Source organism: Lemur catta, chromosome 3 (genome assembly GCF_020740605.2).
Source record: "Lemur catta isolate mLemCat1 chromosome 3, mLemCat1.pri, whole genome shotgun sequence".
Lineage (NCBI taxonomy): Eukaryota > Metazoa > Chordata > Mammalia > Primates > Lemuridae > Lemur > Lemur catta.
In genome coordinates this window covers 3,530,391-3,556,803 of record NC_059130.1, presented here as the reverse complement: position 1 = coordinate 3,556,803, position 26,413 = coordinate 3,530,391, and the positions used below count along the sequence as shown (strand labels likewise).

The window sequence follows — 26,413 nt, the reverse complement described above, 5'->3', positions numbered from 1 at the left end:
CTAATTTAGGCGCAGCGTTCACTTAGATGGCTGCCAGAGATTGATGGAGAAGGTTATTCTCTTGCCTGAGCCCAGCTTTGGTGATGTACCCCTCATACCACAAAGGCCATGGACCAATGGCCCCATGTAGGGATGGTGTCAACTGGAGCCAGGCTTCAGGCTGTGTTTTCCTTTGGATTAACCACTTTCCTTCTTCTTTTCCTTCCACTTCTTCTAGGCAGGACAGGGCTGCTTGCTGAGCTCTTGCCCAGTTTTGCTGTGGAGATTATGCCAGGTATTCAGTCATTTAACTCTTTATTTGCCTAATTTGCTATGACTCCATCTGCCTTGCTTCTGCATTACTCACTAATTACTCCTTTAATTTATTTGCACATTTGTCTATATATATCTGTGATCTTTTCCAGGATGAACTAAGCCCATCGAAAGAGCCTTTAAATTGCATTCCTTCTGTTACTAGGCCCTAAAAGAATAATGATAATTAAAAACAGGCTGAGATGGGAACCTAGTCCTTCATTGTCAGCCATGCAGGGCTCTTTGGCAATCTCCGTGCCCATTTTAGTATCTCACCTGTACCCTGATAGCTAGAAGTATTCTTAACAGAATAATTATTTATCTGCATTCCTTATTTCCTAAGTTATATGTTTACCCATTCATGATTGTACAACCATGTTACTCTGAATTGCCTTTCATAACATTATCAATTTTTTTTCAAACCTTAGGAAAGCTATGTACCCCTTCTTGCTTGAAAAGTACATATTTAAAGACTTTTATTATTTTATATACAATTTTAGGGGCTTATTAGTTGCCTTAAGTCCCTAGGGGTCCATGGGCCACATGTCAAGGACCCCTGTCCCAAATACACATCTGTCTTTTTGTGTAGCTTCAGTTGAACATCCCAGCCTAGACCAGCCCACATCAGTCTGGTGCAGCTCTATAGTCCATAAGTAAAGGAGGCTCAGAGAGAAGCAAGAACGAACTGAGGGGAAGGACATATCCAGACTCAAGGGGTAGGAAAGGGTATGATTCAGTCTTGCTTTGGAGGGTTTCTGCCAAAGTTTTAAGAGCTGCCTAATAGCCACAGAGAGATACAAAATATTCTTGGCCATTGGTTTTGGCTGAATTCAAGTTTTAAAAAACATCCAGAGTCTTCACAGTTGAGCTTCACTGATTATTCTTCCATGAATTCTTCCAGTCCTTTCCCACTAGCTGGCCAACCCAAACGTAGACATTCTTATTAATGTTGCTCCCAAGGACACAAATAGATATCTCTTTGAGGAACTATCTAGAGTTCCCTCAATTTGTAAGCATTTGTGCATCACAGAAAAACAGTGTTACATTGTAATGCTTCAAACTAGATGCTACGTCTTCCAGTCCCAAGAAAGCGTTACTATATTTCTCATATCTGGCCCTATCCGCCCAAATTTCCCTCCGTTTTGACTCCGAGAATCCTTTCACAGATAATATTCTTTTGTTTCTCAAATATAATTTGCCAGTCTTCAATCCTTGACTCCCTGACCCAAGTTGTGGCCACCAGTCCATACAGTTGATCTAAACCTCAGGGCTCTTGTCTGTCTCAGCTGCATTATGTTCCTGTGCTCTCGATACGGCCTAGGCCACAGGCTTCCGACATCGGACGTCCTTGGCGTGAACGCTCCGCAGTCCCTTCCAGCCAGTCACAAGCCCTTCTCACTCCCCCACTGAAGAATGGTTGACCTTGTTAATTTTAATCTATCTCAGATGGATAAGTGAGGAGGGACATTCAGGAAACATAAGTTGTTTGTTTCCTAAGGAAATTATGTCCTAGACAAAGTCAAAATTTTTTACCACTTTCATTTTTACCAAAATCAACTAATTTTACTATTATCACAAAACCCTTTGTATAAGAAAAATGTCATATTCTCAAGCTCCCAACTAAATGTCCGTTTAATTCAAGGCATATTTAATGATCAAAATTTAAGAAAAACAGTGTGTCAATGAGGTTCATGTAAAGGGGTTTTTGGTGGATGGCTTTCAACCAAAGTGAATCACTTGAGTTTTTTTAGCTTTTAAAGGAAAGCACAGCTCACTTCAGTCTGTCCAGGCCTCCAGGGGGAAGTTTGGTCCTGTTAGCCAAGTCCTAAAAGCATGATACTGAGACTGAGACAAGTCACCTGAGGGCTGCAGTCATTGTTATCTAAGCCAATCAGGATTTCTTTCCTTTCTCTTAATCTTTTGGGTGGGTGAATGAAGTACAATTCACATTCAGCTTCTGGCACAGTGGTGAAAATAGCAGAAGTTGACAGACATACCCAGATATACCTGTCAGCCTTGCCATTCATCAAAGCTCCTAGCCATTTTAGCCCTTGGCTATGCTGGCACTCTAGCACGGTCAGCTTGAGTGTGAGCAAACCAAACCCATTCTCTAGGCGTGGAGGCAGTGGGTTCTTTACGTCTGTCTCTAGTTTTCTCTAGCCATGGACTGCTGTCCTGGTCTAAGCAAAAGGTTTGGATCTCAGCACTGGTGCTGAGTACAGGAAAGGTGTTATAGGAGTGATCAGCAGGGAAGGCTGATGAATACAGAAGGGCCTGGAATCTTCTAAATATGGGCTGCATTTCAACCACACAGACATAGAGACCTTTTTCTCAGGACTTACACTTTCATAGACAAGATCAACTTGACGACCAAAGACAAGTATTCATAGAATGTACCACTTCACAGCTCAGCAGGCAAGGGTCCCCCTCCTCCCAGCCAAGATCTTTCCACCCTCGTCCCGTCCTCCTTCTGTGACAGTCAATTTGGTAAACCCTTTCCCCAGTACCGGGCCCTGAAACTCCCCATTGCTTTGTGCTGGTCATGACATGTGTCCAACATGATGCAGATCACCGTCTCCCCTTTCCTCCTTGCCCCAGCCCTGGGAGGTCTGCATTCCTCACTCTCAGAGTTTCTCTTGAGTTTTGGGGCTCTGTTCCCTGTTATGAAATGCTTTCTTCCCCAAGTTCCTCCTCCTTACCCCTTTTCACGAGAGAGGTGCCAGTCAGTGTGTGCCCTGCCCTGAAGGTGGGCTGCCTCAAGTGTGGGTTTCTCTGTGCGTCCTTCCAGAGTGGGTGTTTGTTGGCCTGGTGATCCTGGGAGTCTTCCTCTTCTTCGTCCTGGTGGGGATCTGCTGGTGCCAGTGCTGCCCTCACAGCTGCTGCTGCTACGTCCGCTGCCCCTGCTGCCCCGATTCCTGCTGCTGCCCGCAGGCCTGTGAGTAAAGTGACCAGTGGGGAGTGTGGGTGATCAAAGGACATGCCACCTCTGCATCTGACAGAGTTCTTCCTCCACCTCCTTTCCTGCCACCCACAGAGCTGGTCTTTCCAGACTCTCTCCTCCTCTGGAAGCTCCTGGCTCCAGGGATGACCATCCTTGCTTGTTCCTCACCTACATGCGCCTCTCCGTGGTTTTTATCCATACCTGTCACCCAGTGCATTTGAACCCTCACTGACACCATTGATGAAATGGAAGGGTAGGTTCAGGGTGGTGAGGTTGTGGGGTGAGAGTGTGCCCTCTCCTCAACGCATTCAAACTAGAGGAAACCTTCTCTGGTCATTCCCCTCCCGTGCAGAGAACCTCCTCTTCTTATAAGCAGAGTGGGCAAACTGGCCTTTGGGTACCACCCAACCACAGATGAGTTTTGTTTACTCCCATGATGAAATGGGCCACCATAGGGACTAGTCTTCATTTGGAAGTCACAATTTTTACCTGACTGTCTAAGCCCCTGTAGGCATTAAGTTTGACACCCCTGCCATAAACCAAACACATCTTGAAAGTGAGAGGCACACCAGGTATCTTTAGGAATAAAGCAGTTTCGAGGAGGAATTAGGTTATCTACTCTGCTTTTGAAGCCACAGAGCAGAGGCTACGTGCAAGTTCATTGCTTGCTTTCCTTCCCTAGAAGAGGTTCAGGATCCTCCTTGAAGCAGCCCTGGGCAGCCCCTGTGCTAGGCCTCCTGCAGAAGGGCTGAGGCAGCCTAAAGACAGTGTGGTTTTGAGTGGGTTGCCACTGTCACTGAGGATACTGCTGTGACAGCTCCCAGAACCGCTTAATTACTCAGTTGCCAGGTACTAAACACTGTAATTCCTTATGTCATTGCCTTTTGGTAGAGCTGGAGGGGAGTCCAAGGGAGTGTGGGAGAGTGGTGCTGATGAATCAAACACACACACACACACACACACACACACGCACACACACACACACACACACACACATTCAGTAGCTCCCTTCAGTGCATCCTCAGGGATTTTTGGTGTGAGTGGGATTTTTGCGGCGGGTGGGACAATATAATCTCTCTTGCTCTTCATCTCCCTCCACAGTGTATGAAGCAGGGAAAGCAGCAAAGGCCGGGTACCCTCCCTCTGTCTCCGGTGTCCCTGGCCCTTACTCCATCCCCTCCGTCCCCCTGGGAGGAGCCCCCTCATCCAGCATGCTGATGGACAAGCCTCATCTACCTCCCTTGGCACCAAGTGACTCCACTGGAGGAAGCCACAGTGGTAAATGTAGTTCCAGACTGCCCCGCCCCATGCTTGTCTTGGGCTCCCTCCTGGTTCCTTGCTGACACGTGCAGTCAGTTCAGTGACACATCTTTGGAAAGTGGCTATTTCCAATCCAGAAGTGGGACCCTTCCAGCTAGGTCAGATATCTTTTGGAGTACGTCAGGCTTTCCGAGGGCTGTAGGACATTGCGACATGCCAACCCCTGCTTTCTTCCTAGGCTCCTCGATAACTAAAACTATAAGAAAAAGAGACTAGGTATCCCTTGAATGTTGAGCACTCAGTTAATAAATAGTTATCTCATCCCTACCTCATGTTTAGGACTGCACTAGGTACCATGAGGGTCAGCAAGCAGTGTAGGACATGATTTTTTTTTAAAGAAGTAGTGTGGCCTAATAGAGAGAGAGAGAGAATGGACCTTTATTAAGACAAGTAGATACTAAAGAGTATGGTACTTGGAGTTCAAGGAAGAAAGAGTTGGGATGATTACCAAGTCTTCAGGGAGGAGGGGAGATTTGAGCTGGGCCTAAGAATGAGCAGGATTTAGGAAAGTGGAGTGGGGAATGCTGAGCACTCCAAATGGGAAGGCCAGTGTGGGGAAGTCCCAGAGCTGGGATGGCACAGTGTGGGTGTCTGGCAGTGTCCAGCTTGTCAGACTGATGGGGGAAAGTGGAGGGGTCCGGGGGAGCCAGACCAGGGAAGGCCTTGAAACCCTCCAGAAGAGTCGGGGCTTGGTGTGCGAGCCACAGCAGCAGATTCCTGAGGGCAGAGGTGGCACCATGGCAGGGCGAGTGGTAAGAGGGAGAGAGTAGAGCCAGAGTCCAGGAGCTATGACGTAACTGAAGTGACTCTGGCGTGAATATCGGGATTATGATGGAAACCATGGGAGTTGAAATGCGTGAGTAAATCTGAGAGACACTTTGAAAGAGGCAATGAGATGTTGCGGAATGAATGAAAGGGAGGCTCCAAGATGACCCCAAGCTGTCTAGCGGTACAGATCATAGACAGGAATGAAGTAATTGGTGAGAGCTGATCTGGGTGAAGATTAGCCCCATTTGGGGCATGATAAATTTGTAGCTATTGGCAGGGGTACGGGGTAGAGGTGGAGGGACAGGGTAGGATAGGGAGGTGGAGAGGCATTAAAATATAGCTTTCCTGCTGCATTTGAATAGGATTACAGGGTAGTGAAGGTAATCATTGTATGTGCTGTAGATTTGGGTGATTTTTAAATCCCTAGATGTGGCTGAGCCCCTAGGGTTGGTAAAACAGACACTTCTCCCCTGGAGGTGTCTAGCGCGCCTCCAGGGGGCGGTGGGGGAGCGTATCGAGCCCACTTAATGAACTGCGGGTGCCTGACTGTGGAAGCAGTGGATAGATACCCTCAGTGAGTAACTGGCGTATGTGTTTTTCTCTCCCTGGAACTATTAGTAGAATTCTGACGTCTGAGGCAGAATGAGTCACAGACTGAGAAGTAAAAGTTAATGATCAAGGACACACAGGGAATTAGGGAGATAAAGACAATAGAGTCCCTCTCCGCAAAGGATGGTGTGGGCAAAAGAGACATTAATGGAGCTTGGCTCATGCTCTTTATTGGCTGCTTCCTTTTTTCCAATCTTCTTTCTCTTCCCTTCCCTCCAGAATCCTTTTCCTCTTCCTTTTTATTTAACAGATTCTCATAACAAAACTGTTCTTATTCATAGAACAGCAGATACTTCCTCTTTCCCGTTTTTAGTCTTTTTCCAGTTCCCGCTTGTTATAGTTCAGTCATTTCAGCCCCATCCTGCCATCCTAACCAACTGTAATTAGAAGTGGCTTTAAAAATAGGAAAATGTGTTATTTCACATTATAAGAAATGCCAAGGTAGGGTAGTTCTAGGGTTGGTTAATTGAATGGTTCAGGTGGCATCTTTCCATTTTGGGTGCTGTCACCCGGAGCACATCCTCTGTCCTACTCAGCTGGCTCCACTCACGATCCCTTGATGACTGCTGTAGTTTCAGGTATTAGGTGCATTTGGAGATAGCAAATGGTCTGCCTCTTCCTTGTGCCACTTTTCTCAAGAGTAAAGGAAACTTTTCCAGTAGCTTCTCCCCCACTCAGCAGACTTCTTGCAGTTTATCTGCAAGAATTGTGTCCGTACCTGTTCCTAAACCAGATTGGCTTGAACTAATCAAGACCGCCTCTTAGGCCTCAACAACTATTGACCGTGGAAGTGAACAAAATTGGGGTTCTGTTAGCAAGGAAAAAGGGGGAAGATGGCAATCAGCGTCACCACAGCCAGTCTGGCCCGTGTCAACATTGGCTGACTGAGTCAGGACATTGTTCTTCATGAGCCCTACCTGGCACACTTCTGCACTCATGGTCCCGTGGGCGGCAGTAGGGATGATGTTTGGCTAGTCCTGCTTTAAGAATGGCGGCTTAAGCCAATGTTCCATGTAGATCATTGTTTAAAGGACAAAATGTTGAGAAATGACGACTTATAAAAATGTAAATTTAGCCTGTTTTATATTTATATGCTACTTCAATTTTAGGTAATTATCTAGCAACAGTAATTTTTCAGATTACATTTGTACACAATACTTTTTTGAACACTCTGTAGTTAGAAAAGTCATCTTTGATGAGCTAAGCCAGTTGGTTGCTGCAAGGGAGAGAGGTAAGAGGCATCCTAATTCCTTCTCCTATTTTTCATGGCGGCTACTGGAGACCTTCTCTCTTCCAGTGAAAGAAGACTGTCCCCTCCTGTGCTGCGGATCCATCCCCTTCAGCTTTTTAAGGCCCTTTCTTTGTTGAATACCCACACTCCACCATGTTCACACCCCACCTCTCCAACCTTTCCTTCTTTAATGACTCCTCTCTATCAGCATTCAAAATATGCTCTGATCTCTCCCATTAAAATGCAACAACAACTTGCAAAAAACCCTGTAGTCCTCTGATATTTCTTCCCTATCCCTTTTCTCCTCTTCATAGCCGTACTCCTTGCTTGAAAGTGTTTCGAGTATTTGATGTCTCCATTCCCTCTGCTCTCACCAAGTCCCCAGCTAACTTCCATCTTGCTGTTGCTTTCCCTGCTCCAGAAACTGTCTCTTGCCAAGACTGCCTTTTGCAAAATCTAATGGATGCTTTTCAATCCTTACTTCCCTTGACTTCCCAAAAGCATTTGCCACCCCCGACCCACTCATCTTTCTTTGCCTTTCTCAACACTGGACTTTGTAACTTTTCCTAACATCTCTCTGTATGCTGGCTGTTTTTCCACTGTGCATCCTCCAGATGTTCCTGTTCTGTCTGATGTCCTCTCCCTGGGAAATCTAATCCACTCCCATGGCTTCAGCCGTCATCTATATGCTGATGTCTTGCAATAATCATCTCCACCCTCTCTTCTGCTCCTCAGTCTCGTGTATCCAACTGCCTCTGAACATCTCCATCTGGACGCCTTGCTGGCATTCCTACCTCAGCCTCAAGGAAATTGAATTCATCTTCTGCTGCTTCACTTCAAACCAGTTTCTATATATCCCATCTCAGTGGATGGCATCCTTGTCCACCTCCACGCCCAAACCAGAAGCAGGGACTTCATTCTTTTCTCTTTCTTCTCCCTCTCTTCCCTCATCCAATTGGTCACCAAGTCCTTTTGATTGTACCTCAAAATAACCTTGAATTGGTTTACTTTCCTCTGTCTCTACTGCAACTATCCTAGTCCTCACTGCTGTCACCTCCCGCCTTGCTTAATGCAATTATCTCCTACCTGCTCTTCCTGCATCTACTCTTGCTTTGCTCTAATCCATTTTATTCCACATCTACCTGTGAATTCTTATTTGTATAAAAGAATTGAGTAGGCAAGTAGGGTTTTAAATGTCATTTTCAAAATTAATAAGGATGTGTGTCTATATATATATATATGCCTACTGTATGTATACAGAGAATATGCAAATGTTCAGAATCACTTCTCCCACAACTGAGCTGCTGTCACCTGGGGGGTGGAATCTGGCAGCTGTTCCGTCATCCATAAACAGCCTTGCTTAGCTCATTAAGATAGGACAGGAGGAACAAGGCTATATCCATGGGTATCTGCCTAGAGACTTCTTTTTTGCAAGTTTTACAAGTTGAATTTTGGCTATAAAGGGGAACTTAGCTGAAAAATAGCTGAGCCTTAATTGGGTCAGAAGTATTACCTCAAATCCTTTAACAGTAAGACTTTTTGAAATTATAGTTTGGCATCAAAGTGAATATCCCAATATCCCCTCTCCAGTAAAATCAAAGTTGGCAAGGCTAATAAATTAGAGGAGCTGAAGTGTGAAGAGCCACACCAACCAAAGGACTTGGACCAGACTGAACTCGAAAACAGAAATAAATCATCCATCGACCCTAAACTGAAACATCACCAGGAAAAAGGCCATTTTCCAAATATGCTGGACTTTGGCCAATAGTCTAGGACATTTCCCATTAAAACATCACCATACATCAGAAGAGTTCTCTGCTCTTCAGACAAATTACAGATAAAAATCAATCTGACACCATTCTGTTTGCTTTCAAATCAAGAAAAATTTAATGAATACCTACAAATTTTCTGTCCTCAAAGAATTTACAGTCTAGCAGGGTAGTTGCTAAGGGCTCGTGAATGGAAATAAAATGAGTAAGTAATACAAGGCAATATATGATAAGATTCTTCCATGATGGCTGGCTCAGAAAGGAAAATGTCACCCTTGGAGAGGAAGGATTAAGAAAGATTTTCTGCTGTTTCATATGCTCCTGAGCATATTTGTGACATAGAGCCAGATTCTACCAGGATAAGAGAATAGTTTAGTGTGCTGCACAAACTTGTAGCTTACCATTTTTAAAAAACCCAATACCTTTTAAAGGGAGAATGGCTAGATTTTTAGCTACTGAAACCAAATAGATGCTGCCCCTAAAGTCTAAAGATCAATACTTTGCCTCTGTCTTTTTTAAAAAAAAACTGGAGGAATTTAGACTTCTGAGATGTCAAAGCTGAAAGTATCTTACATGGTGGAGTCTCTTTATAATGCCAGTATTGAAGACAAAACTGTTGTCTTCATCTGAAGCTATAAATGGTTACTGTAACTTTTCAAGGACATCATAACCCATACATACACAATCAAATCTGTATCATAATGAGGAGTGTAATTTGTTATAATGACATAGACAACAATCCAAGCTCTAGTCCAAGTTGCAATTAACTGAGGATGCTCCAGCTGTTGCTCAGGGTAGCAGCTATCTCTCACTGCCAGGGGACAGCTGGCACATTGCTCCCTATAGCAACGGCACCCCCAGGACTTTCTCTCAGTATTACTGGTGTTTACCATGCACTAGAACACGGAGATAAACCACAGCTGCAGGTGGACTAGTCCCCTTCCCTAATGCCTACAAATAGGCTAGTTTTCCTTTACTTAAAAAAATCATCAATAATAATACTTACACAATACTTACTTAAACCTTGCTGCTTTCCCCAGGCTACCATTCATGCTTTTCCCTGCCTGGTCAAAAATCTCCAGTAAATCACCTACATAACCACATCTGCCATTCTTCCTAATCTCTTGTAATGTAGTTTCTATTCCCAATTTCTCCTCATTCATTCATTTATGCAAACCCACATGTTTTGAGTGTCTACAGTGTGCCAGGCTCTATGCTAGGTGCTGGGGATACAGAAGTGAACAGAGAGACCTAATGCTCATCCTTGGGAAGTTTACAGTCTAGAGAGGGATGCTCTACTGAAAATACACTTTTCAAAGAAACTATTAACCCTGCCTTCATCTCAGACTGGCTGCAATTACACAAACATGTATTAAGTGCCCACTATGTGTAAAACACAATTCTAGGCCCATGGAGATCCAGAGTGATAAGGATCCTTTTCCTTCAAGAATCTTTGAGAAGATTAAATATTTATACAAATAACTGGAAACAAACTATAAAAAGGGCCATAATAAAAGTTTGAACCAAGTGATTTGTAAGTTAGAGAGACAAACACAGAACTTTTCTAGCTATGAGAATCAAAGCTGTTTGGATGAGGCAGCATTTAAACTGCTCCTGATACTTACAAAGAACTCAACGTGGTCCACTGATTTGGTCTTAGTTGCCCTCTCTTCTTTAAGAGACTGTTTGAAGTTGGGAAGTATTAGTTGCATTTTATAGACATGAAAACTGAGTCCTAGGTATTCGGTCATCATTTGAGGTCCCTTAATAAGCCAGCAGTAGCATGCCTACAGGATGCCTAGTTCCCTACCTCCCAGCCCTCATCCATCAGACAGAACTGCCTCCAGAACAGACATAGCAGTTCCGTGGGATAATTGCAATTTAATTGAACTGTCTGTACTACTCTGGAAACGCCTCTGCAGAGATGGAAGAATGTGTAGCTCAATAAATAAAATCATTTCTGCTAATAATTGCTTCCATGCAGGGATTATGGATCTAACCTCTGGGAGAAGGTGCCACGAAAAACCATGTGCTGGGATTCGTTAATTTTTTTTCTAAGCAATTCCAGAATTTGAGATGCATGTGGACTGCCCAGTATGTTCTCATACAGAAAATCAGTGCACCTGCAAATGAGTGTGTGGGCGACTTCTCTGTCTTCAGTGCTTGGGCTGTGATTAGAGTGCTGTGGAATTTTATATTTCAGTCTTCCATGTAAATAGCTTGTGTAGGAGGGCTTTGTCCACAGCCAGGGTAACATGACCAGAGACTATACAGCAGGGTTTTCTCTGGAGACACGTGCAGTCACGTGGTTTCTTTACGTATTTGCCCCACTTTGGGAACAAGAAATGGTAGAGTTAGGTCACCAGCTTACACCCCATTGTAAGGTCCTGCCCCATTGGAAGACAGAGCCATGCTGCAGACCATACGCCCATGGCACCCCTAAGAGCATTCCCTACTCTGGGCCGTACTTCCTTGTCTTCCTCACCTCCCTCTTCTTACTGTCTCTCCTAGACTCTAGAGAGCCAAGATGCCCTAATACAGCTGAGGGTCCAGCACACTACCTGGTTCCAGCCCTGGCACTGCCAAGTTATTCCTGGACAAGTTATGAAACCCCTCTGAGCCAAAGTTTTCTCAACCATGAAATGTGGCTAATAACAATATTTCTTTAAGTGGTTGTGAGGGACAGATGTCCGTGTAAAGCATGTAGCACAGTGCCTGGCACATTTTCAGTGCCCAGTGTTGTCTAAGTACCATTATTGTTGTCTCCGCATCCCACCATTCCCTTCTCTTTTTTGGGTTTTTCTTTCTCTTCTCTGTGCCTGAGGCCTGCCGGTGTCTGATCACCCTCGGGGCTGGTATTGGGCTAGACTGATACTTAAGTGACATGGGGCTTAAACAGCCTCTGTCCCTGACAATATGAGTGACGGGTATGTGCGAGATGGTATTATCTCTCCTGCTTTAGTTTTATTTTTTCATTAAGCGCTGAAAATAACACCTGCTTGTAACCACATAGCAGCAGGTTGAATTAATTATGTCTAAAATACAGTATTCCTTTTCCTAAAGGGAAAATGATAAACAAATAAAATGGGACTATGATTAAAAATCCACATAATTTGCATTACGTTTTGTACTACTGTGTATATCGTCTCAAATCTAATAATTAGCTCTTCTGTACCACTCAGTTTAAGGAATTTTTGCACTACCTCCCATGCAACTAGAGGCTTTCAGGCCACCTTTGTCAAAGTCCCTGATGTTTGAGTATCTGCTTTAAAGCTACCTACGCCTCCACAGAATGAAGATGTGATCCTCAGACTGTAGAGTGACATATGTCCTCAATCTAGAAAGTGGTCTTTTCTTAGTGTGAGTATTCTCCTCTAATGGAACTCAAAAGCTTTGAGAAGATGAGCTTGAAGTGGAAGCCTAGAGGTCAGAAGATAGGAAGCAGAGGTTAACAAATGACTGAAAATGTCCTGCAGTGGAATTTTGTTGTTGACCTTTAGATCCTTCATTCCAGTGGCACCATCTAATAAAGGGGATCGTAGGTATGGTCACATATGTATAAATATAGATTATTATTTCTAGGTGATTTCAAGAAGAGTTGTTATAATTGGGAACCATGCTTTCTACTTGGTAAAATAAATGGAGGCCTTCTTCTCCTGATATTTTCCTTTTTCAGCTCACCTTCTCGTACTTTTCTCAACAGTTCGCAAAGGATACCGGATCCAAGCTGACAAAGAGAGAGACTCCATGAAGGTCCTGTACTATGTCGAGAAGGAGCTGGCTCAGTTTGATCCAGCCAGGAGGATGAGAGGCAGATGTGAGCATCTGTTGGTTTTATGTGATCTGTGCATCGTGCAAGAGTTAGTGGCTAAAGGGGATTTGGAGGTTACCAAACTTGGGCAGCTCTGAGCTTATGTAGGGTCAGAACTAGCAGGGTGCTGGTGACGCTGTTGAAGAAAGTGGCTCCATATACACAGAAGGGAGAAAAAAGGCTCATGGTGTGAAGAGTAGAGCAATCGCGTACCACCTTGCTTTATGTTGTGTCTCTCCACGCGGCAGTCGGTATTGCTGGGGCTGCATAATCCTGGAGTTTGGAATGCTTTATTAAAAGTCTTTCCCTACTGTTCCCTTTAAAATACATTCAGAACAATGACTTAAAATGTGGAAGTTAGAGTATCAGTTTTTCCCAACATGAAGGGCCCTAGCATTGAACAGCCCAGCTGCCAACCTGCTACATGGAGGCCTCGATGAAAGTGAAAGAACAAGTCTGGCAAATCAGTCTGGGAAAAGAGGCTGGCATTCCTGTGAGATGCCCAACAGCAAAGATGAAGGGGAAGCAAAGAGGCAGCTCCTCTTCTCAAAAGAACTTTTTAATTACTAAGTCTGTAGGTGGCAAGGCCCCAACACTTAACTCACCCCCAGCCCTTGAAGACTTTGTAGCTGACGCAGCTGATTCTTGGGGCGGATTCCAAATTACCGTCTGTCACAGGAGGCAACACAGGGCAGGTCTGACACGGACAGGCTAATTATCAGAGGGTGCTGGCAGGCATGGGAGTGAGGTCACTACGCTTTCTCTTTGAACCTTCCTCTTCTTGGAACCAACAAGAGACTTGATGGAATTGTTGGGGAAACAGTCCCAGACTAGAGGAGCTTTATTCAGATTAAGGACAACATATTCCACCCAGTTTGCAATTCTAAATTCATCCTGTCTGCGTTGTATCCATTGCTGTATCCTCCCACCACACGGGCTATAAAAAGACCATCTCCAGATTGGAATGTCAGGAATGCAGATGTCACTGCACTTGACAAGCTAGTTGTAATAGTGTTGTCATGGATCCCTGTAAGGGGCCAGAGACAGAGTGAGTCAGGGATTAAGAAGAAGCCTGTACAGGAAATCTGTGAATCTCACAGCTTGGAGAAAAAGTTGACAACTAAGGTTAAAACTGAAGGATGGATTCTGGTTTAGGTGATGTCTCCTGTCTGCCTACCTTGATTAAAATGGTCTCCAGGGGCTGGCTGGTCAGAAGGTAATAGAATCCTAGAGTCGAAGGTACCTTAGAGATGGCCTAGGTCAGCCTTGGCAGTGTGCAGATGAGGAAACAAAAGCCCGAATCAGGACTAGAACCCAGTTCTTCTGATTCCTAGTCCTGTGCTCTTTACACAAGACACTTTTGAGCAGCAAACTGTGTGTGGCCCTATAGCTGTAGCAGCATACTCTGTTCGGAGACCACAGCCATCTAGCTCATAGAACTTTTTTTTTTTTTTGAGACAGAGTCTCACTCTGTTGCCTGGCTAGAGCGAGTGCCGTGGCGTCAGCCTAGCTCACAGCAACCTCAAACTCCTGGGCTTAAGCAATCCTCCTGCCTCAGCCTCCCGAGTAGCTGGGACTACAGGCATGCGCCACCATGCCCGGCTAATTTTTTCTATATATAATTTTAGTTGGCCAGATAATTTCTTTCTATTTTTAGTAGAGACGAGGTCTCGCTCTTGCTCAGGCTGGTCTCGAACTCCTGACCTCGAGCGATCCACCCACCTCGGCCTCCCAGAGTGCTAGGATTATAGGTGTGAGCCACCGCGCCTGGCCTAGCTCATACAACTTTTGATGCTAGAGCTGGAAGGGACCCTGAGGTTGTTAAATCCATCTCTTTCATTTTACAGAGGAAGAAAGGAAGGCAGAGAGGGAAAATAGCCAGTAGCAGTGCTCAGTGCCAATGCCAGAACGGGAACTCAGATCTCCTGGAACCTGCAGGGTGACATTACTGTGTAGAGATGAAGTAGGAATATAGTTTAGTTTACTTTGGAAGTTTTATTCCTGAAGAGCAAAGTAAACAGTGGCGTAGATCATGGAAGTGGGACAATCTTGAAAAATCTCATTTTAAAATGGATCTCATGGTTTCAGGTTGGGGCAGGAGTAATAGATTCTGTACAAATTGAGAATGTGAGGTCCAGACTCATGAATTTGCTAGCCAATGTGGTCCTCATTTGCCTTTCCCTTGTTAACTGGGGAGTTGTTTTCAGGGTGTTTTTAGTGTGGGAAGTCCTAGAGCAGGGGTCAGCAAACTGTATGTCCTGAGCCAAGTACGTTCCACTCCCTGTTTTTGTAAATAAAGTTTTTTTGGAACACAGCCATACCGATATGTACCATCTAAGACTGCTTTCATGCTGTAATGGCAGACTAGTTGTGCCAGTATGGCTCACAAAGCCTGAAATACTTTCTGGCCCTTAACAAAAAAAATTACCCTTGTCCTAGAGTTACATTATTTGGTGTCTGTGAGGCTGGAGACGTTTATGTTCATGTTCATGTTCAACTTGGCAGAAATGTTAGTGTAACATACAATTCAGACAGTCCATCACTGTGAACAGTGAAACATAGATAGCCCTCACTATCCGAGAATGAAGAAGATCAAGTATTACCCGAAGCTTAAGGAAAGTGCTGAGCCAACAATGTTATTTTTCCATAGTCTCACTTGGTATGTTTTCAAGTTGTCTTCTGTATGGTCCCTGGGATTCACAGGGATCATGAGAAAGGGGAATTTCTAGATTTTATTGATCAAATAGTATCTGAGTTATTTTCCTTGAAATAAGCACAGGCCCTTCTCTTTAGAAGGAAGAAAAGGTTTAAAAATTATAATTAAAAACTGCATGATTAAACTGAACGTCATTCCTGGTAAACCCTGTGTCCCTGGTGAAACAGGACTCGGAGGCTGCATTAGGAGGCCCTTCCTCATCTTTGTGCCACAATTCCCTGTTCCCTCAAGGACTGTTGGAGACAGACAGGGGGGATGTAGGGGGGAAGCTGAGACACACATTTGTGCTTTCCACACCTTATCTTGGCTTACCTCTCACTCAACAGCCAGGCCTTAAACCTGGTGAATATTGTTTTGAATAATATTTTGAAGTTCTAATGAAAGCATTTTAGAAAACAAATGGATTCAGTTACATTGCAAATAGATTCACTAGATTTATTTTTAAAGTACAATGAAATTCAGTACATTTCAAAGTTTTATAAATAAATAGTTGGGTTTTTTTTTTTTTTTTTCTTTCTAGACTGTGATTCTGGTCCTTGTTCACAAGTGCCTTTATAAAAATCTAACGTATGCCACCTTAGGAAATGAGGAGGCTGTGACTAGACCACCTCCCTTACATTTTTGGGCTGGGGCCAGAGTACAGGTAGAGGCACACAGGCCAGTACAGCCCACCCTCTTTTTCTTCCCAAACCTCCACTTGGCTACCCAAGGTCACATATACCTGGAAAACTTGGATCGGAGGGGAAGAGGTCTATCCAGGCTCTGGAATTAGACTTGGTGCCATTCGGGCAGGATATTCCAGGTTCCTGGATAAGCGTGAGCTAGCAGGGGGGGGGCATATGGACACTAGCTGTGAATTTCCCCTTGGTCTGTAGACTTCTTGCTGTGTGGGGAGGGACGCAGAGCAAGGAGCCCAGAATGGGGTGCCCCTAAAGCACGTGGTGGTCCTGGCTCTGAAAGCCCATCTTGGGACTGGGCCAGCGGTAGGGAAGATGCAGTATTTTGTAGCTTCTCTCTCCCTTTTTGGCCCAGCATGCCTGGGATAATCACAGCTCATCACAGAATTATACAGGAAGAAGAAAACATTTGAGCAAGGATGATGATGTACCAGGAGGGGCCAGCTACAGATAACCAAGTTCTGGAAAGCCTGCCTTAGGTGCAACAATAGCAGTGGTTCTTCTATTCCAAGAACAGAGCATGTAGGAAGCCTCCCTCTCTGTAAACAAGTAGGCTTCCAACTGGAGCCAGTTCCTGCGGAGCTAAGAACACAAATATTACTAGTTAATGCCTGTAACCCGCCCTGGACAGGACTGAGGCCCTCAGGCAGGAGTTTCCGGGGGCCTGTGGTTTCAGCCTTTAACAGAATTCCATTCCCATACTGTTTAACAGGTAGAAAGCTCTGTCATGCCTGGTTTTGTTCCTGCAGATAACAACACCATCTCAGAACTCAGCTCCTTGCATGACGAGGACAGCAATTTCCGCCAGTCTTACCATCAGATGCGAGGCAAGCAGTTCCCTGTGTCTGGAGACTTGGAGAGCAGTCCTGACTACTGGTCAGGCATCATGGGCGGCAACAGCGGGGCAAGCCGGGGGCCTCCGGCTGTGGAGTATAACAAAGAGGATCGGGAGAGCTTCAGGCACAGGTGATGACTGTGAGGGGCAGATCTGGCGCTGGACATGACGGGGCAGGAGCTGGAAGGCAGAGTAGATCTGAGGCTCTTGTTATCCAATAGCATCTCTGTCTACCATCCTGGGTTGTCCTGCCATATCTCTGTCTATAGGCTATTGAACATCTCACATTCATTAAGCAAGGGGACACTTGAGACACGATGTGTAAATCGTTCAAGACCTTTTGAAATGGGTGCTCTAGACCCCTTGATGAACCTTAACATATCTCTGCCTTTCGAATATATTTTATCCTGTAACCTCTAAAAAATCTCACCCATCATCCCCATCATTGTTGATCATTTGCTTTGTGAAAGGTAAAGTGCTAAACACTTTGTACTGCTGGATTTAATTCTCATTACTCTAAAAGGCAGCTACTATTAATGTCCCTATTTTAAACTGGGGAAACGTAAGCTGACAGATACTAAGGAATTTACCAGGGTGATGTGGCCAACAGGTATTCAAGGCCAAGATTTGCCCTCAGTTAAAGACAGTAGACGCTGCCTTTCTCTGAGCAGCTGCACGGGTCCCTCCGGCCTCCTGCCCTAAGAGGTGACTTGGCCCTTGGTGCTGAAGGAGGAAAAGGCCCGTGTGTTACCATACACGACAGGGGCTCCTGGGGACACAACTGTGCATGTTGCCATTTATGTTGGCTTTGAGGGTGGGTGGAGTGAGATGTGGGGCTGCCAACCAGAGGTCACAGCCTATGATCAGGAGGCGGCCCACGGTGTTTCAGCACTCTATAGATCACAAAATATCTCTAGCCACACGACTCCATTTGATCCTTCGCACAGACCCAGGAGATACACGGTTACCCTCTCTTAAAATTCTGAGGTGTGAGAGGTGCCCGAGGTGATTTCGTCCAGCCGGGAGCTGAGCTGGGGTGTGCACCGGGGTTATGCACCCGGGCGTGCACCGAGGCGTGCACCGGGGTCTCCTTACCGAAGCCCCAGAGCGCGATGGGTGCCCTTAGAACCCAGCCTCGGGCTCCCCACCTTGCACGCGGCGGGTCTTCGGCACATGCGCAGTAGCCGGTCGACTGACCCTGTCTCCTCTGCTCGCAGCCAGCCACGCTCCAAATCCGAGATGCTGTCGCGGAAGAACTTCGCCCCCGGCGTGCCGGCCGTCTCCATGGACGAGCTGGCGGCCTTCGCGGACTCGTACGGCCCGCGGCCCCGCAGGGCCGACGGCAACAGCCACGAGGCCCGCGGCGGGAGCCGCTTCGAGCGCCCCGAGTCCCGGGCGCACGGGGGCTTCTACCAGGACGGCTCGCCGGAGGAGTACTACGGCCCGCGCAGCCGCAGCCGCGAGCCGCTGGCCGACGCCGACCGCGGCTGGGCCTACAGCCCCGCGCGCCGGCGGCCGCCCGAGGACGCGCACCTGCCGCGGCTGCTGAGCCGGACGCCGGGCGCCGCGCCCAAGTACGAGCACGCGTTCCCGGGCGGCCCGCTGGAGCGGCAGCCGCGGCCCGAGGGCGCCAGCCGCGGCGGCAGCCTGGAGACGCCGTCCAAGCGCGGCGCGCAGCTCGGCCCGTGCGGCGCCTCCTACTACGCCTGGTCGCCGCCCGGCACCTACAAGGCGGGCGAGTCGCAGGACGAGCAGGGGGACGCGTCCGACGACGCGCTGCCGCCCTACAGCGAGCTGGAGCTGAGCCGCGCCCCGTCCTACCGCGGCCGCGACCCGCCCTACCACAGTAACTCGGAGAAGAGGAGGAAGAAGGAGCCCGCCAAGAAAACCGTGAGGCCGCGCCCGGTGCCCTCGCCAGCGGGCCGCGCGGGGTGTCCCCGGCGGGCGGGCGGGGTCGCTGTCCGGGCCGGGGCCGAGAGGAAGGAGAGGGGAGCAGGGAGGCACACCCCGCCCAGGGTCCGCCTGGGAGCCAGGCCGAGGGAGCCCGGTCGTCCTGCCTTGGGGAACGTGTCCCGAGGATGTGAGGGGTCTTTTTCCATCTTTATCCGGGGCCTGATGAAGGAGTGAGCAGGGGGCCTTGCACAGTTGAGTAAAGACAGAAAGCCGAGGTGTGCTTTACAGAGAGCATCTGATCGTTAACAGCCAGGTTTAAGAAGCACTTAGCATCAGGGATGCTAACACCGTCATCACAACAGGCCTTTCGGGGGCTTCTGAGATCCGTGCGCAGAGTGTTTGGTGCATGTTCGTATGTGCATTCCTCCCCACCCTCAGCCCCTCTTGAGGCCGGGGATGGTAACTTACGTCAAATTCACAAGAGTCCACGTCGCCGAGAAGCTTAGGAGCCACTGCTGTTTACAAAGGACAGCTTACTACTGTTTTCCTCTTTGACGTTTTATTGAGTATAAACTGTACACTGTGCACAGTATATGGGAAGGAAATTCTATGGTGCCTGCCCAGTTCACTGTCTGTGCTGTAAGTGGCCTTATGTAGACTTTACTGCTTACTCCCTAAATGCCAAGAGCAGTGCACTCCATCCCTTGACCCCACATGTGAGCTCTGGACCTCAGAGAAACACTGGGGACAGCCATAGATGTCTACTGTGGGGTGCCAAAGTTCCTCTGACCTCCGTGCTTTGGAGACCACTCTCCCAGCACTGATGCGTCTGTTCCTGCCTCCTTGCCATTTTGTTTTTAGTGATTCCAAGCTGATATTTTCTTTAGTGTGTAGTATGGGGAGAAAGAATGTGAACAGAAAAAAGGTCTTGGCATTATTACTAACCTCTCCAAAACAATTAAGTGTCTTTTTGTCCTTTAAATAGAAAAATGCAATGACCAAAGTACCATAAATAGGGAAGAAGCTTTCAAATGATTTCAGATTTATAGTACACCGTCCACACTTGCTGTTGTAGAGCTATAAGCATTGCAGTTACCTGAAGAGGGCGGGAAGTTATTCCTTGGCCACAGAACTAAGTTCTTTCAGGTGTATATTGGCTTCAGCACCAGTTGAGGCTTAGGATCAGTCATCATAAGTCTAATGAAACGTCCTGAGTCAGGGTGAGCCTGGCTCTGAACAGGTTGTGGGACTTTGCCCAGTGAACCATTTGTTGTTGGTTGCTTCTTTACTTACCGTGTGGTTTAATGTCAGGCTCTTTGTGCTCTTCCCTAGAGTGACTTTCCAACCAGGATGTCCCTTGTGGTCTGATGTTTTCGACATCTCTCTGGATGACTGGAAATAAGATGCAGCCTACGGTGACAAGACACAATTCCAAGAGCCAGCAGAACTGGGACCTTCTGTGGCCATCACCTTGGAAGATTTGCTGACCTCTGCTTTGGCAAGGGATGGGAGGCAGCCTTTAAGGGAGGCTGATTTCAAATCTCTGTTGCCATCTAACTAGTCTGAGAAACTTATCAAGAAAACAACATGTGGGAATATTCTCACATAAAGAGTTTCTCACCCATAGAATTAAACCTCCTTCCTTAACGGAACCAGGACTCCATTTCCAGTTTTAAAAGAGAATTAGCTCTGGACTGCTAATCTCCAGAAATTGCCTATGCCTACAGTATGCTTTTCTGTACCTCCTGTGCTATGCTTAGAGACAGAAGAGTTTATTACTACTATTAGAAGAAGGCTTTCTGCTGACAAGGGAAGATAGCTTCAAGGCAAAATACACCTTTTATCCCCATCACTTCCCAGTCACTAGTCAATGACTATTGTTACACTAAAGATTAAAGCCTTTGGTGAGCTAAGTGACAGTGACCTCTGGGACAATCACAGAAACGACTTCAATTTTGCCGTTCTGAATGACAATTCTTGAGTGAGTGGGACAAAACAAAAGAGAGTGTACCTTTGGAAAGCTGTCTAAGTGGCATTTCTTTTTCCATTCTGAGAACATAAACTGCTTTTTCTCCTTGTGCTGTACACATCAGTATTTGAGTCTTGGACATTAAGGGCTCTTCTCTTCCTCTTCTCAACTTTCACAGGTTGGTGCCACACACAGAGCCCCGCCTCCCTCTGCACTCTGAGTAGGTTGTCATCAGGTGCCTTTTGATAAATGCTTAAAATAGACACATGAAAGAGGGAGAAAAAGAAGAGAAAGCAGTAATGCAAATAGAAAAGAATGAGAATGAATTTAAGAGGAAAATAACATGTTTGAAATGTGGGCCATTTCCTCCACAAATTCCGCTCAGCCTTTTCTGGTTTTTTACTTCATTGACCGTGAATCCTTTCTGCTATTCCAGGACACCAGGGATGTGGAGCATGTATCTCTTGGCCTAACTAGGCTACCACTGTAGATGCTTCTGGGAGATGAAGGATATCGCTTTCTCAGGAAGAAGCACTTCCTGTTCCCACCCTTGCCTATGTGATACATTTTGCCTAAATCCCAAAGCTAGATCTCTCTGGATTTTGTAATTTGTGTAGATGGCAAAAATGGCCACAAACTCCTCCCTTATCAGCAAGAAGTATGGTCTTTTTTTTCCACCCCTTGAATCTGGAGTTGGCCATGAGATTTGATTTGGCCAATGGCCTAATAGCAAATGTGACACAAGTAAAGACTTGAAAGTTCTTGTGCGTGGGGCGTGTCCTCTCTTGCTGCTCTTGGGAACCTTACAACCACCACCAAGTAAATGAGCCTGGACTGTCTTGCTGTATGATGAGAAAAAAGGGCCCAGTTACCCCTGTTACGCTATTTGACAGCCTGTCAACTCTCAGTTGATTGCAAACATATGCGTGAGTCCGGCCAAAACCAACAGAAGAACTGCCTAGCTGAGCCCAGTGCAAATTTCTGATTCCTACTCAAGGTGTGAGAAGTTGACACACTTTATATGTTCGTTTCTCTTCAGGGACAGAACTGACTCTTCTTTTCCAGTGTTCAGCCCTGAATTCCTTACTCCATCCACACTTAGGTGTGTCACAGCCTCTACTTTTATCTGACAGGCTGTTATCAAAGCATTTCAGCCTGCACTCTTACAGTGGGACACGTGGTTGCATTAAATCACTGTAGGACAAAAATGCTTGACCTCACTATCCCCTAATCTAGCAGTGGCTCTTTCCCCATCTGTGGATCCATGGACAACCTCTGAAGAATGTTTCTTCTTCAGCATCTCCTTGGTTTTCTCCAGAGCCACCTGACTGGAGCTCGGCCCTATTACCATTTCACTGGCGTCCATTGTACTTCATGGTATTTCCAAAAAATGTCCCATGTTTGCAGTGAAATAAAGAAGCAGCTGGGTGAGAGTCAGAGGGATGAACTGGTATCGTTGCTTGGAGAATTGGCCCACAAAAGGACTTCGCAGTTGCTTTGGCCTATCCCAGAGGAATCAGGCGGACAGTCCAACCCAGTGCTGGCACTTCCAAGGGCTGGAAGACACAAGCCATAACCCTGGTGCTGAGTTTTAGACTTGCTAGTGTCCCTGGTCTCTGGAAGCCTAGGTCTAGTCTGTTTGGGCCCCAGTTCAGATGGAAAAGATGATGAAAACATTTCTTAGTCACCAGCTTTGGATTTCAACTTGCTCAGGCAATTTTGGAGAATACTGGGTAGCTGTGGTAGCTATTATCGCTTCATACACTGTGTCAGGCTTCTCACCACCAAAGAGCACCAACTACAGAGACCAAAAATGTTGCTTTTTTTTTTTTTTTTTTTTTTAAGCTGTGGGCATGTATGATTTTGGTGAAGGTTGAAGGTGGCCATGGGAAAGAATTACAAAAATTGGAAACCTGTAATTCCAAAGACAACAGAACTACGGACAGAAGATTAAAAAATACAAAGAAGATAGCAGGCCACTGGAATAACCTGGGGGGTCGGGACCAGGTTGTCCTCTGTGGAGCCGCATAAATCATTCAGACTTCCAGGCCTTCAGTAGAGAGAAAAAGCAGTTGTTTCCGGGTGCGTGCGCAGGAGATAAGGTTGAATGAACAAGTCAAGGCAAAGCTGGCTATCCTCAGCACCCCTGACTTTTCTCTATGTATCCCTTTGTTTCTTTTCCTTTGAATAGTGTGTCCTGCATAGAAAGTGCTTGTACACGTTAGTTTCCTTCCTAGGTTTTATTGGTGTATGAAGTAAGTCTCCGTAGGACATGTTCTCTATCCACTGGGACGCTGCAGTTTAATAGGGAAATAAGACATGCCCAAGAAAGAATTAGATTTTATACATGTAGTATGAAATAGTGCTATGGATAAATTATAATAAACACAGAGATTTAAAGGTTTTTTACATTTAAATGGGAATATTTTGATATTTAAGTGTTGTGTGTGTTTGTCCATCATCCTGCTGAAAGATACACTCAGTGATTTGAAAAGCCAATATTCAAAAGTCTGAACTGAAAAGAGGTGAATTAGGACCAGGAGAGGTGAGCGGCAGGGAGCCCAGAGCAATGAGTCATGAGCTCTGTTTGCCTGTGAGTCACAACTGAATCAGGGACGTGCTGGAGGAGGGAGTGTGGATGCAGGTGGCAGGGGGTGTCCCCTGGTAGATGAACTCCTTCTCTAAGCCATGCATAGACTCATTAGGAAGTTGGGGACAGTGGCCATGGACCTGGTGATGCGTGTCAGCTATTCTGCCCAAGCGTGCTCATGGAGAAGCTCACTCTGCTTCGCCAGGGGCTTAGTTACTGCCGCTGAGTGTTGCTGCCCACCTTCACTAACAAGGGCAGGTCTCACAGAGGTGGTGGGCTTCTCATCTCCCTTATGATCCCTCACTCTGCATTTGGCACAGGACTGGCACACTGGGGATGTGGGGATGGGAAAAGGCTGCCCCTCAACCTCGAGGTACCTGGCCCTATCTGCAAATGTTTCTGAACAGTCTGCAAAACTTAATGTAGACAACCTTATTAGATCTTAGATAGCCTTTGAGAGAGGCTGAAGTAACAGGTTGTTGTAATTCACCGCCTCAACACACTTTTTTTAATTGATGGAGAAACCATCACTGTCAGTAGTGAAGTCGCAAACCTGTTAGGTCTTTAGGTTCCCAACCTTTGGGCCTTTTGTGCTTGGATCAGTGTTTCCCAAAGTTGCCTAACCGTGAGAATTACTTGATTGCTGTTGTTAAAAAGGAATTGTTGGGCCCTGCCTTGGGGATTGATTGGGTGGGTTCGTCCTTTTAATATGCATTTCAGGGAAGTCCTGCAGTCAGATGCATTTGGAAAATGTCCTAGGTCATACCTCTGGTGTACCCCAAGAAGCTGGTCCTGAGGCTTCCCTGGGCTTTGGGATTTTTTTTTTTCAAATGTGCTAGTGAGGTCCCTCTTGCTCCCTTAGGGATGGCAGTGGTGAGGCTTGCAGCAGTCTGGCTGTGACCCTGTTAAGTGGAAAACTGTGAGGCAGAGAGAAAGGAGAGTTAGGGGCACTCCCCAGGAGCCTGCTATAGATGTTTCTATTCCCAGAATAGTGATCTGTTGTGACAATCTTAGATCTGACAACAAGATTACAGGTAGTTTTCTCATTCCCTTGATGCCATTCTGAACAAAATTTAGATCATGAATAGAAAGAAAAGAGGCCATTGGGGAAGTGGCAAAAGTAAATAATTGTTTAAAGCGCACCAATTATGAGCCTGGCTGGTCAACACCACTTCCACCTGAAGACCCAAAGTGGGGTGGGCAAGAATAATAAAATCTACATTATGTATCTTTCCAAAATCAGATTTAAATGCTGCCAGAATCTTACAAGTGTTTGAAATTGACTGATGGGATGTAGAAATCCAAATCAGTAAAATAGGGGCCCAGGTAATTAAAATCCTAGAAGGAAAAAGTGCCTAGTTTTTTTCCACCAGGATCCTACCTCCTAGTCACCTGGGAAACTGATCAATGAAGCTCGAGTAAGGGGCTTTTGACAGTGGGGCAAAGATAATGTTGCGCTGCTTTAAGCAGCAGCTGAGCTTTAGCACTGCCTGAGAGTGATAAGAAAGTTAATACTAGTAATGTTTGTATTATTTTTATGGTGTGTTACTGTTTACAGGCCACTTTCACATGCATTATCTCATTTGATCCTAACATCAGCCCCTAGATGGAGGTAGGAAGGATGTTGTGGTCCCATCATACAGAATATAAAACTGAGGTTGAAAAAGGCTAAGTGATTCGCCTATGGTTAAATGGCTTTAAAAATTATAGAGCCAGGCCTTCTGACTGTCTGCATAGGGTTCTTTCCAATTCCTACAATATCGGAGGAGCCAGAATCTGGTTTAATTCTCTTCACAGCCAAACACCTGATGACAAGAGTCCTAGACTTGATGCTTGCTCGTGTCATGGGTGGAGGGAAGCTATGAAGACAGACACTGTTACTGCTTCATCTAACCAAGCACCATTCCTCAAATGCTATTCTAAGAGGGAGGTGGCTTCCCTCAAGGAGAGTTTCATTTTCATTAGTCATGCTGTGGGGGGAAAAGGCTTTGGTAAATATGTGCTTCAGCTTTTATTGGAAATCCTTCTTGAAGAGGAATTTCTGAACCAAAACTACAGATTTATCTAGACTCAGAAATTCCAGGATTGGGGGCAGGAGCTGCTTAGGAGCAAAATATCTGGCATTTTCACTACATTTTGAGATTTTAGGTAGAACTAAGAGGGGCCATATATAGAGAGAGAGAAGGAAGGTGAGGAGAAAGATTAGCAGCTTAGCTAAAAGTTTTGTTAGAGTTTCCTGGTGGGGCTGGACACAAGGTAAATGTGGTCTGACCCATTTCTTCTGGGAAGGCTAAAAGAGACATACATAGCTTCTTTTTTACTTTGGCTTTAAGGAAAAGCCACATTATTAGAAAAAAAAGTTTTAGACACTACCACATGAGAAATTTCCTTATGGGAATAAAGAACAGGGAATAGAAACAATGGGACAAAGAGGGTCAGAAGTCTGCTTCGTGAGTCACATGTCCATTTGTTTTTGCGCCTTGTTTGTGACATCAGAACTGAAATGTTTGTATCACTGTTGCCCATGATTTTTTTTCTTTGTCAGACATACAAAGTGAATTTGGTTGTAATGTTTTTAACTAAATAAAGCATTCTCACCTACGTTTGTTAGCAAGAACTCTTAATTAACACAACTATGGTTAATCATGATCTGACATTAAATGGCCTCAGCAGGAAAAAGAATCATACAATACATGCCTTCCTCAGATTGTTTAAAATACCATAATAGAGGAAAACATATTGTGGGGTTATAGGAAAGGCAGGTAGTGACAGAGAATAATATATGTTTTTACAGATTTTAATAAGTTACAGCCTGGATAAATTCTGTTGCCACTCTTACCACTCACCGCAGACCATCTGACGTTCAGGAGGAGATGAGGGGTAAGAAAGGTGGTTGGACGAGGTAATGGTACCTAGCTCATTTTCAAGAAGGGCACAAGCATTTGCCTACAAGAAATTACAGTTAGGGATGGGAGGAAGGAAGCTATTGTGGG

The 26,413-nt window shown here is 45.8% G+C and overlaps 1 protein-coding gene across 1 annotated transcript in view; it reads left to right on the top strand.

The window, feature by feature from the left end:
* ILDR2 (immunoglobulin like domain containing receptor 2) overlaps positions 1-26,021 on the top strand; it is a 61,487-nt gene extending 35,466 nt beyond the window's left edge. Inside the window, exons 4-10 of the mRNA XM_045546614.1 lie at positions 218-274; positions 3,080-3,226; positions 4,334-4,510; positions 12,633-12,746; positions 16,883-17,099; positions 18,186-18,858; positions 20,194-26,021. Coding sequence (XP_045402570.1) covers positions 218-274; positions 3,080-3,226; positions 4,334-4,510; positions 12,633-12,746; positions 16,883-17,099; positions 18,186-18,858; positions 20,194-20,229 — 1,421 coding nt within the window. The 3' untranslated portion in view covers positions 20,230-26,021. The remainder of the gene's footprint in view (positions 1-217; positions 275-3,079; positions 3,227-4,333; positions 4,511-12,632; positions 12,747-16,882; positions 17,100-18,185; positions 18,859-20,193) is intronic.
* Positions 26,022-26,413: the final 392 nt, after the last annotated feature.